Below are 12,184 nucleotides of genomic sequence, written 5' to 3'. Positions count from 1 at the left end.
AGAGAGATTACCCGGTCTGTGTGGACACGAGCAATTAGCAGATTCATCAGTGACTTTTCTGTTTCCCTGTTGGGCAGGATTCCTCTTTTAATTGGAGGGAAGGAAACATGCTGCCAGGTCCCAGTTGCTTAGCAACCCTTTAAAAAAAAAAAAAAAAATGTTTAATCTTATCCTGATGGAGATACTTGTGTAAAAAGCTCAGGGATGTTTATTTTTGTTTTTACAAGAGGTGACGAAAAAAAAAAAAAAAAAAAAAGTTAGCGCATCGCTGGTCTGCTGATTTATTTTCCAGTGCACTCGGAAGTCTGAGGTTTCGGTTACACACACACACACACACACACACATCATTTAAATGAATCCCTCAGTCATCGGCTCACAGGCGTTGCAGGCGTCCTATAAATAGCCTCCATACTTAGCTCCCATTAAGAACTGGCCTTCCTTCATGTTCCGCCACGGTAAACAACAACCCAGGAGCCAGAATAATAAACATTGCACATTTCTGCAGACCACGATGACGTTGAATCCCAGAGGTGATTTATTATAAAGTCATGTGACCCACCCACCGACAGTAACCTCCTTTCCTACGCGGAAAACAAAAATTCCACGTTGTCAAAAACAAACTAGAACGTACTTAAAGTCCATTAGGAGCGAGACTGACGAGGCATTTCATCGCATGCGGACTTTGGGACTGCAGATAAACACCTCGATGCCAAACTCGCAGCAAGAAGCACGGTGTGTGTGTTTCAGTGTTGCTATGGAAACCAGACCCCCCTGCTGGCGTTTGGACAAAAACTTCGAGCCGAGTCATCAAATCAAATCAGAAATTACCATTTAAGATGAGAGATTAAAAAAAATAACAGTGGTGCTCGTGAGTAAGTAACGTATGAATACACAAGAGTGTACATGAATCAGTGTGAAGGAGACATGAATCAGTGTGAAGGAGACATGAATCAGTGTGAAGGAGACATATGCGTGCAGGGAGGAGCCAATGGGAGTTTTGGCAAGAAGAGGACGAACCACAGTGTTGTTATATAACTGCCCCCCCCCCCCCCCCCCCCCCCCCCCCCCCCCCCCTCCCGACCCCTCCCCCCCCTGAGTCCTCCATCGGTGTCGAAACATCACACGGAGGAAGCCAACGGCATATTAATGTGCCACCGCCATATGTACAGTTGCACCTTTTTAAATCGAAGGTTGCAGCACCCGAGGGAGACAATGGTGTTCCTGTGATGTGCAGGTGTACGCAGGGACGCCGTTGCATCACCGTTGGGTGTTAAAGCCATGCAGCGGAGGGAGAAAAACACAGTATCAGGCGCCCGATGCTGTTTTTTTTCTTTCTTTTACTAAAAAGGTCTAACGACGTGGTTGAATCCATTTCAATCTCTTTCGATTTATTTATTTATTTTTTACATTGATTTTACTCAAAAAAATGCAAATGAATCTGCAGCTCCAAACAGGCCACCGTAGTTGGTTTAATATCCTTGGTGGTGAGAGTCACAGACGGTGGTCGGTTGAGTATTGAGAGGGTCTTTTCATGGCATTATATAAAACACATGTCGAGTTAAAAACCGGCTGTCTCTGTTAGCGCCTGTCTTCGTCGGGGTCCTGACGACGCGCCAGTGTTTCACGGCCATTAAACAAAAAAAGATGGCTGCGACAGATGGCCGAGTATCTGCGAGCACACGACACCTGAGCGTTAGTTACCCTCGGATCTGGTTTACCGACCTGTTTTTTTTGTGTTTTTTTCCTGCCTTCCCGACGATCGCAAAACTCGCAAGGGTTTCGGTTGCCGTGGAGACGGGAGGCTGGCAAGGCCGAAATCTGAAAGCCTCGACACAGTCATCTGTCCTTTTATCTCGCTGACTTAATTGTGGGTGACATGGCGCGGAGCATGTGTGCTGAACGCCCCCACCCCGAAAAAACAGAAGACGCATAACACACCTTCTAAATTTACAGTAAATCAGAAGGTGTGTTATGTGATTTATGTTTCAATCTGCTCCCATATTTGAGCTCAAATAAGACTATATGGAAAATGTAGCTTGAAACCTGAAGTGTTATGTTTCGTCTCCAGAAGGTTTAGTGATGACGGGAACATCTACAGGTGCATTGAGCTCCCTTTTCATCTTCACGTGGCTTCATATTATTATAACTAAATACGTTGTTTGGAGGGCGGGGGCGCATTAAAACAGCTAAGTTGAGCCTTTTTTTGCGTCCTACTTGTTGACCCGCGGCCTGGAAAGAATCTCGTGAGAGGAATTCGAGAGGAGGAAATCGCAGCATGTCAGCAGCCATTAAAGATGGCGCCTCGCGTTGCAGCGAGGAAGCCGATCCCTCTGCAGCGCGCGACGGGCGGGCTGCAAGGTGTGAATGTGTGTGTGCGCGTGTGCACGCACTCCACCACGCCGTGTGGTTGCAAGACGATTCCTGCTGTTAATGGACCATTCCCGAATGCACCCATCCGGCCTGGAGGGGCCAAGGCGATCCTGCGCCTCCTCCGACGGACGTATAAGTCGCGAGCTGCTTCTTTCAACCTGATTGGCCGAAGCTGCACCAGGACCAGTTCACTGCAGGCCCTCTTGAATGCTAGCGCAGGTGGAAGTTAAGCCGGAAAATTGTTCATGACAACAAAAAAAAACCTCAGTGTCCATCTTGCAGGTGTTCTGGTGTGTCTAATTGTCGTGAATGAATCAATTTGAATGTGATTTCGGAGCGTTTAAATATCTTAAAATGTAATGACAGGTTCATTTCTATTATTCACTCGAAAAAGTAAATGGTAGCGACCTGTCAGTCAAAAGGAAGCCCCGCCCTAAAGCATCCCCTGCTTTATGGTCTGTTTGACTCTAAATGACCATAATTTACTAAATGAACATCACGCTGTATTGAAGAAGACTTGAAACTAGAGATTGAGACCAAAAACTAATGTTTACAATGTTTACTGAGGGAATACATCAAGAGAAGTAGAGTCATTTATATAGACTTCTATACAACCAGAGGAGTCGCCCCCTGGTGGTCAGGAGAGAGAATGCAGCTTTAACACATGAAGCACAGACTTCTATACAACCAGAGGAGTCGCCCCCTGGTGGTCAGGAGAGAGAATGCAGCTTTAACACATGAAGCATAGACTTCTATACAACCAGAGGAGTCGCCCCCTGGTGGTCAGTAGAGAGAATGCAGCTTTAACACATGAAACATAGACTTCTATACAACCAGAGGAGTCGCCCCCTGGTGGTCAGGAGAGAGAATGCAGCTTTAACGCATGAAGCACAGACTTCTATACAACCAGAGGAGTCGCCCCCTGGTGGTCAGGAGAGAGAATGCAGCTTTAACACATGAAGCATAGACTTCTATACAACCAGAGGAGTCGCCCCCTGGTGGTCAGTAGAGAGAATGCAGCTTTAACACATGAAACATAGACTTCTATACAACCAGAGGAGTCGCCCCCTGGTGGTCAGGAGAGAGAATGCAGCTTTAACGCATGAAGCATAGACTTCTATACAACCAGAGGAGTCGCCCCCTGGTGGCCAGGAGAGAGAATGCAGCTTTAACACATGAAGCATAGACTTCTATACAACCACAGGAGTCGCCCCCCTGGTGGTCAGTAGAGAGAATGCAGCTTTAACACATGAAGTGCTCCAAAATAGAATATTTCCCAAAAGCCACGGCTTCAGAGACGCAGAGGATGTAATTGCTCTCTGTGTTCCTCATCTGTTGACGTGATGGCGTTTTAGGTCCAGCAGAGAGCGTCGGCTCACGGGACGCTTGTGCATTCACATTTGAAATCGTGAGGAAACGTTAGCCGGTGCCGTGGCTCAGCCCGACCGGAGGCTGCTGCTCTTTGCCTCGGCACCACCGGGATTCTTCATAATCCGAGAGCCGCATCAGTTACAGTGACTCCCTGACATCGCGGTCAGCGCGCCGAGGCGGAGGCCCTGCGCGCGCGTGTGTGTGTGTGTGTGTGTGTGTGTGTGTGTGTGTGTGTGTGTGTGTGAGAGAGAGACGAGCAGCGCTGGCACAGACTGAAGGTCAGTGGAAGTATCAGTGACAGGAAGTGAGCGCCTGCCAGGTTCAGGCCAGGTTACCGCGGTAATGAATGACCGTGCTGAGTGACACCTGGCTGGTCTTAAAGACGGGAGGTACGGGCGCTCACACACACACACACACATGATGAAACACGTGCGCACACACACATAAGCGCATTGACAAATTGAAAGCGCCTGGAAGCTTCAGACCATGAGCACGTCTCCATGGAGCCTTTTCACAAGACGTAAACGATGATGTCATACGCGAGCGTGCAGGTCCTGGGTTCACGTGCAGAACGCCAAACGCCATAACATCGACTCGCGGTGTTCGGCCTCACTGAGCGGGTCCCCTCACCTCGAGTGCGTACTCAAGCGTGTTTATTATCCACGAGCAACCTGCGAGTCACCAGTGAGCACGGTCGCTCGTGGAAGTGAAACACCCGTCGCTCTGAAACCGCCCGACGAAGCAACATAAATAAACATATTTAGGTGTTTATTAAAAGATTTACACTCAAGTCCACCAGGTATTTTATGAAGATGCTTCATCTTCATCTGTTCATGCATTTCATCAACTTAACTGTTAAAATACCGTATTTACACTTTTTACTAAAAGCATTAATAACATTTTATGAAAGACCATTGCTGCTATAAAAAAATAAAAAAAGTATGAATAATAAATATGAGTTATATGTAAGTTAGAAGATAAGTAGAATTACTTATGAGACGGAAAGTCAAAGGTTTAATTTTGTGTCACGTGATTTGATTATTAACATTTTTATTATGCAGAACTTTTCATATATTGTTCTTCCTTTTCTCGATAATAATAATAATAATAAGACTGTAGTTTCAATGGGAAACCAAATGAAGACCTTAAATTATAAATCATCGGATAAGAGCGTTTAGAGCCCTGACTGACATCTCTCTAGCCCCGCCCCTTTCCCACCGAGCCAGCTTTTCTTTTTTTGTTACTTTTTTTTGTTACTGTTGTTGTTTTTCTGTCGATTTCCCCCTTCCCACTTTGCCATCCCCCCGTCCAGCAGCACCTCCTCTTGCCCCCCCCCCCCCCCTGTGCAAAAAAAACCTTCAATCGGCAAGATCAAAACAACCTTCATCACACGGCCGACTGTCGGCCACGGCAAATGTCACATTTTGTTAGACAGGGAGGGGACAGAATGCACCAAAACAATAACAGTGCAGGAGGGGGGACCGGTCAGTGATTGCCTGCAGGGGGGGGTGGGGGGTGGGGGGGGGGGGGGTCATTGTCTGGGCCCAAAATGGACCAAAATCAGGGAAAGGATAATAGCCTGGCTCCGAGGCTACTTTTTATTTGTTCTTCTCTCGTGGGCGCTTGTTGTGAGGAGTAACCTTGCCATGAGAATCAGCTTTTTATTATTGTTGTTGTTGTTGTTGTTGTTGTAGTTTGAGCTCTGCAACATTGTTCTGACCACCGGCGGACGGCTCTTGGAGGTTGACGGGCATCGCGGGTGCCCGTCAAATTGACCCCGTCCACCTGTCTTGTCTCAAGCTTCCGGTTTCCGGGGAAACACCTGCACAGGCCGGGCGCGGTGCCACAACGGCCGTCACGCCGTCACACACACGCCGTCACACACACACGCCGTCACACACACACGCCGTCACACACACACGCCGTCCCACACACACGTTGTCGCCCTGTCACGGTTGCACCGTGCCAGACTCTGGTGTGAATATGCACCTTTTTTACACCTCCAGGAATGCAGAGACGTATTAATGGAAACACTTGTTGCCTCGGCGTTCATCTTCAGGTTCCACGTTTCTGTTTCCCTCATGAAGCGTAAAGGTAGCCATGAATTAATGGGGAGGGCATATTGTTGAATACCTCGGGTCAGAGAGAGCTCTGATTATTTTTAATTGGATTGCAGTTTTTCGCCGGCGCACGGTCGTCGTGGCCCACGTCATTTTTTTACAGAAAGAAAATAGAAAAAGAAGAATTTAGTTAGCTGGCTAATAGGGAAAGCACCTGATTGAAGAGCGTCACAGGTCATTGAAAGTATGCATTTTAATTTGACTTTTCTATTTAAGTGAATTCTTGAGCACTTTTGTATATAATTTGTATATTACTGTGTATTAACCATTTGGCAGTGGACCCATGGGTGTAGAGAAGCTGGTTTAAGAGTCACGATGACTCAAAGTGCAGTTTGAACCCTCCTTATTTATCTCTTAAAATTATAACGCCTCTAATTTCCCTAAAATTACACATGCACAGTCAGTTCCTCTCCGCCTCTCTTTAAGTGTCACAGCTGAATAAGAAAAAAAAATGGAAAAATGACACCCTTCCACTGATAATCTGCATGCTGTGCAAAACATTGTATCAGCTACCACATCGAAAGAAAAATAACACAACGAAACACAATCACGTCTCAAAATGAAGGGGAAAAAAATGAAAATGACATTACTTGAGGCCCAATTAGTTTAATAATTGGCAAATGTATCCCTCCATATGGGAACTTAGCGTATCAGATGCACATGTCCGTCTCCACAGTGAATAGATGTGTGTTGTGATTGCAGCTTCCACTTCTGTATAAAGTTTTATATCCTATCAGTTAATTCATTTTCTTTTCGTTTCATAGTCATGTCTTTGTCGTCTCCCCACTGGAGGCAGCGGCTCGGGTTGTGTCATGCGTCTTGTCTCTTTAATGGAACCAGATGGTGTTATTAAACAGCGCTCATCTCTGTCTCCATGCGTTAACGTCGTTACCGCGGTGACACTCTCCATCCCTCCGAGCCTCGCGCACGTGCAGCGTGTCCGCGCATACGTCCACGTTTAGCTATATCGTTTCCTCTGACATAAAAATCAATGTAATCTATAAAGCATGCATCTTGAACTTATTTTATACATACAGCGGCTGGTTATCTGGAGGGGGGGGGGGGGGGACCAGATCACGTCCTCGGGGCCCCGAAGTGGAGAAGCAGCAGCTCTGGTCAAACTCAACGTGCGGTCGCATTAGAGCCGCTGCGTCTAATTGATCACATGCACTGAAAGCTCAAGTGTCCAGTGTGTGTGTGTGTGTGTGTGTGTGTGTGTGTGTGTGTGTGTGTGTGTGTGTGTGTCGGCCTCGGGTCGTGGTTTTTGTTTGCGCCCGCTGGAGTCTTAACGTTCATACGACAGCTTACGTATAAAGTGCTGTGAGAATTAATAAGAATAATTTTTAAAAAAACGGAAATGAGTCGTTTCTTTGCACTTTTTTTTTTTTTTTATGAAATAAAATAACGCAAAACTTTAGAGATTGTAATGTTCTGTTCCAGGACATAAAATGCATGAGAAAATCCCCCACTGGTGAAAAAAGGCGGTTGCTAACGAGCAGCTAAATGACGTTAGCTTAACTACATCATTCTACTTTTGGCAATTGTATTAATCCCTAAAGATTTGTAAAGAAATATATATATATATATATATATATATATATATATATATATATTTTCAAAGATTAGATTAGATTAGATTTTACTTTATTCATCCGCAGGGGGAAATATAGCAGCAAAACATTTTTTTACAAATATACAATACAATAAAATATAATAAAATAGAATTTAAATAATGAAGGAAATGAAAATGTAAAACTATTTATTAAAGTGTATACGGTGTCTCTAAAGTATAAAGTGACAGCGGTGCGAGGTTTATCAATGATAAATTTGAGGAGGATTTGTTTACGTTTCATAAACATTTGTTTGCCGCAGAGCGTATTTGGCCCACAAACGTAGCTCCTCCCACTGCCGGAGGTACCGAGGTCTGAAAGGAGCCTCCTCTCATCGAGCTCCTCTTGCCTGGTTAACGACGCCGAGCATCGATAACGCCGCGGTGACAGCGCGGTGTTTGTGTTTGTCTGTGAGGGAGGTCACACCGAGGCTGCTCTTGTGACTGATCGGGGTTACACCCACCTCTGACCCAGAGGTCAGGGGTTAAACACATGGGGGGGGGGGGGGCAGTCCAGCCTGAGGCCTGCTCCAATCTACTTGTGACCTTTCGCTCCAGCCTGGTTCGTGCCATAAGTATATATATATATATAATTATGTACTGGAATCTAAAATATAATACACTACAACATGCATACATGTAATTTGGCTTGATGATATATACAGTAACAGACTAAATTAACATATTTAGCATTGTTTATAATATTTAATGGTCAGGCCGCTTACTACAGGAAGAGCAACGACACGTAACTGGTACGCTCGATCGGTTAGAAGGGAGTTCACCACCGAGATGTCGAGTCCCCTTCTTTCACAGCGGTGCCAGACAGACCATAATGTTCCTTTAATTCACGTCCCAGATATAGACGAATGAAAGAAAAAAAAAAGTATGAAATGAAATAAAAGTGGGAGACGGCTGAACCCGGAGTCCACCGAATTTTTACATTTGACCTCTAGCAAGCTGTGTACTGATGCACTCTGGGTAATGTCTCTCCTGCTCTCTCTCTCCCGCAGGACGCCTCCATCGCCCATCGCTTCCACCTGATGCGGGAGAAGCACCCCGAGAAGTTCAACAGCAGGTGAGCGGAAGCGGCGTCGATGGAGGCGTGTCCATCACATTCAGGGGGGGGGGGGGGGGGGGGGCGTGGGGGGCGTGTACCTTCAGACATCATTAGCAATCACGAGCAATCTCATAACCAACCGGCGACCTTCACTATGGAACCCGACCGCGTAGTGGAATCAATACGTCGGCCGTGCCTCGTTTTGAGCACTTGAGCCGGGAGGAAGTGGAAGTCCATAATCCACACGGAAATGTTTGGAACCACAATTATTAGTTGATTGTTGTGTTGTTTGTTGGTTCAGGGAAAGTTCTCAGCTAACGCTAAAATAAAATATATATATATATATATATAATTCAACCTCGTCACGTGACCTTTCCAGACATGGGAATCAATAACGCTGCCAGCTTCATTCGTCAGAAGCTTTTTGTTTGTTTAACGTCGCAAATATAACCTCGAGATGATTTTCCATAATCGCATCATCGGGAGATATTATTATTTTTTAGTACTCAAACTTTGAAAACGTCTCCTCCAGAGCCAGAGCACACGAGTTTTACTCCCCGAGACGAGTCGTAAAGTCCATTAACTGTGCCCCTCCTGTCGTATCAGGGGGGGGGGGGGGGGGGGGGGGGGGGGGCGAAACACCCAGAGGCTCGGTGCAGACATCCCAAACATATAACACGAATGAGTAAAGGATAAGATTAGTGATGAACGACAATCTTCTTATTGTCAACAAATCTCATGAAAAGAGTCGTGTCTGTGTATCCCAGCCTGCTTCTTCCTGCTTCCTTCTGGGCCTTAGATCTCCATCGTTGTTAAACACCCCTGGTGGACCAGATTGACACCTTCAGACCCCTAAAACCTGGACCTGGAAGGTGGGGGATCTGAACGTAGTCCAACCCGGGTGGTGGTGCTGTACACACGGGGCGCCACGAACGTCACACCCAGAGGTTGTTGTTGTGTTTCAATCAACTGATATTGTGAGAGCCATGTGACCTCCGGTTCCTCAAACCTGCATTCTCTCTCCTGACCAGGGGGGGCGACTCCTCTGGTTGTATAGAAGTCTATGCTTCATGTGTTAAAGCTGCATTCTCTCTCCTGACCACCAGGGGGCGACTCCTCTGGTTGTATAGAAGTCTATGCTTCATGTGTTAAAGCTGCATTATCTCTACTGACCACCAGGGGGCGACTCCTCTGGTTGTATAGAAGTCTATGCTTCATGTGTTAAAGCTGCATTCTCTCTCCTGACCACCAGGGGGCGACTCCTCTGGTTGTATAGAAGTCTATGCTTCATGTGTTAAAGCTGCATTATCTCTACTGACCACCAGGGGGCGACTCCTCTGGTTGTATAGAAGTCTATGCTTCATGTGTTAAAGCTGCATTCTCTCTACTGACCACCAGGGGGCGACTCCTCTGGTTGTATAGAAGTCTATGCTTCATGTGTTAAAGCTGCATTCTCTCTCCTGACCACCAGGGGGCGACTCCTCTGGTTGTATAGAAGTCTATGCTTCATGTGTTAAAGCCGCATTCTCTCTCCTGACCACCAGGGGGCGACTCCTCTGGTTGTATAGAAGTCTATATAAATGACTCTACTTCTCTTGATTTATTCCCTCAGTAAACATTGTAAACATTAGTTTTTTTTTCTAGTTTCAAGTCTTCTTCAATACAGCGTGATGTTCATTTAGTAAATTATGGTAATTTAGAGTCAAACAGACCATAAAGCAGCGGATGCTTTAGGGCGGTGCTTACTGTGATTGACAGGTCGCTACCACGGCGACCGCTATATCCGGTCTGGAAGTTGTTTTCGTCTTTAACTCTTTCCCGGTGCGTTTTCACTTCATGAAAGTTAGTCCGGTCAAATTATTAGCTCCGCCCCCTCATGTCACTGCTGTTTGTAAACAAATAAAAACAAAAACACAAAGACCATGACGGACAAAAACCAAGACGCTGAACCCGAGGCTTTAAAAAAGCGCCGCCCACTCCTCCTTCATAATGACTCACATGCTCGTAGTTCCTCCGTGTGAGTCTTTTAAAGTACACACCTCTCGGCCCCCGAAGCCGACACCATCCACAAATGCACAAATTCGCCGCGTGCACGCCGAACGCCGTCGCCCTGAAGGCCAATCGCTGCCGATGAGCGCGTGCCGCTGCTTGTTGTCTTAGCCGGGGGCCCCCGAGGCGTGAGCGTTAGGCAACATTTGGTGTGCGTGTGTGTGTGTGTGTGTGTGTGTGTGTGTGTGTGTGTGTGTGTGTGTGAATAATCCTCTCGTGTCTCGACCTCTTTACGTCACGCAGGACTTTGCCTAAAAGCCATTCGACGGCGTTTGTGTTCACGCTTAAGTACGCACACACACACCAGCACCAATCGCCCCGGGGCCCTGAGGGGGGGAGGGTCCCCGAAAAAGCCCCCCAAAAAAAACGCAACGTGTACTTTCACCGCCGCTGCACTTCTCGGCGAAGTATAAAAAGCGTGTTTGTATGATAAGCTGGCGCTTTCATGTTGTTCGCATGACGACAGCAACACGTGTGCTCCCCTCCCCCGTTAACTACTCTACATACTGTAACAAGAAGAAAGAAGGAGAGGAAGAAGAGCAGGAGGAGGAGGGTAAGAAAGAGGAAAAGACTCTTTGAAATTCAATAATTAATGCCGTCCATCGATCCGTCCCGAGCCCCGTATATTTTCCCAGCACCACAGGCAGAAGGAAGAGCTCTCTCTCTCTCTCTCTCTCTCTCTCTCTCTCTCTCTCTCTCTCTCTCTCTCTCTCTCTCTCTCTCTCTCTCATAATCAGTCTTTTTCCTCTTCGGTGCGTCCGCAGAGTGACGGACAGCCGCGACTGTTCTGTTGTGGGTTCTTTTGGCAGAGGAGGTTTCCGTCCTCTCTTTCTTCACGGCGAAATTCAATGGAGGGAGAGAGAGAGAGAGAGAAAATCTCTCTCTCTCTCTCTCTCTCCCTCCGGGCGCAGCGGATGATGGATGACCTTTGACCTGGTTGAGAGAGAGGCCCTGTAGCCACATGTAGCACTCAGCTCACCGCTTTATTGTCCTCCCTGCCACTCACACTCCGTCTGCATGTGTGTGTGTGTCTTTAACACACTCCCCCCCCCCCCGCCTGTCGACTAGCACATCCCCCCCCCCCCCTCGGTGTCGCCCTCCCCGTCCCCGGGCCTGTCGGGACAGAGGGGGGATGTGCGACTCCTGACACCTCAACCCGCCACCAGCATCTAATGGTCACAGTAGCCAGACCTCCAGGAGCCCGGAGCCCAGGTGCTAATGACTCCTCACAATGTGTGTGTGTGTGTGTGTGTGTGTGTGTGTGTGTGTGTGTGTGTGTGTGCGCGACGTTGACTCGTGTCACACTCGGGGCCCCCCGAGGCTGAAAGATGGCCGTTTTTTTGTTGCTTCTGCTCTCTTTCTTTTTGTGCGTTCACGATTTACGAGCGTGACGCTCAACATTATCTGCGGGATGATTTTTGTGTGACGTAGAATTACGACGCGTTATCCATCGAAGTCAAAGCTTCAAATGCCGGAGGAGACGAGCCCCCCCCCTCCCCTCCCCACCCGCGCTCTCTCTACTTCCTGTTTGACAGTCAAGGGCGAGCGAGCGTTCACAACACACATTTAAGGACGACTTCTTGTGTGCACACAAACAATTGACTCACG

The 12,184-nt window shown here is 47.3% G+C and overlaps 1 protein-coding gene across 1 annotated transcript in view; it reads left to right on the top strand.

The window, feature by feature from the left end:
* LOC117751024 (diacylglycerol kinase beta) overlaps positions 1-12,184 on the top strand; it is a 59,753-nt gene that overhangs the window by 28,719 nt on the left and 18,850 nt on the right. The window contains 1 exon segment of the mRNA XM_034562523.1: positions 8,481-8,545. Coding sequence (XP_034418414.1) covers positions 8,481-8,545 — 65 coding nt within the window.

The sequence above is a fragment of the Cyclopterus lumpus genome, chromosome 21, assembly GCF_009769545.1.
Source record: "Cyclopterus lumpus isolate fCycLum1 chromosome 21, fCycLum1.pri, whole genome shotgun sequence".
Taxonomy (NCBI): domain Eukaryota; kingdom Metazoa; phylum Chordata; class Actinopteri; order Perciformes; family Cyclopteridae; genus Cyclopterus; species Cyclopterus lumpus.
Note: the sequence above shows the minus strand (reverse complement) of the source record. Positions and strands in the feature narration are given on the sequence as shown.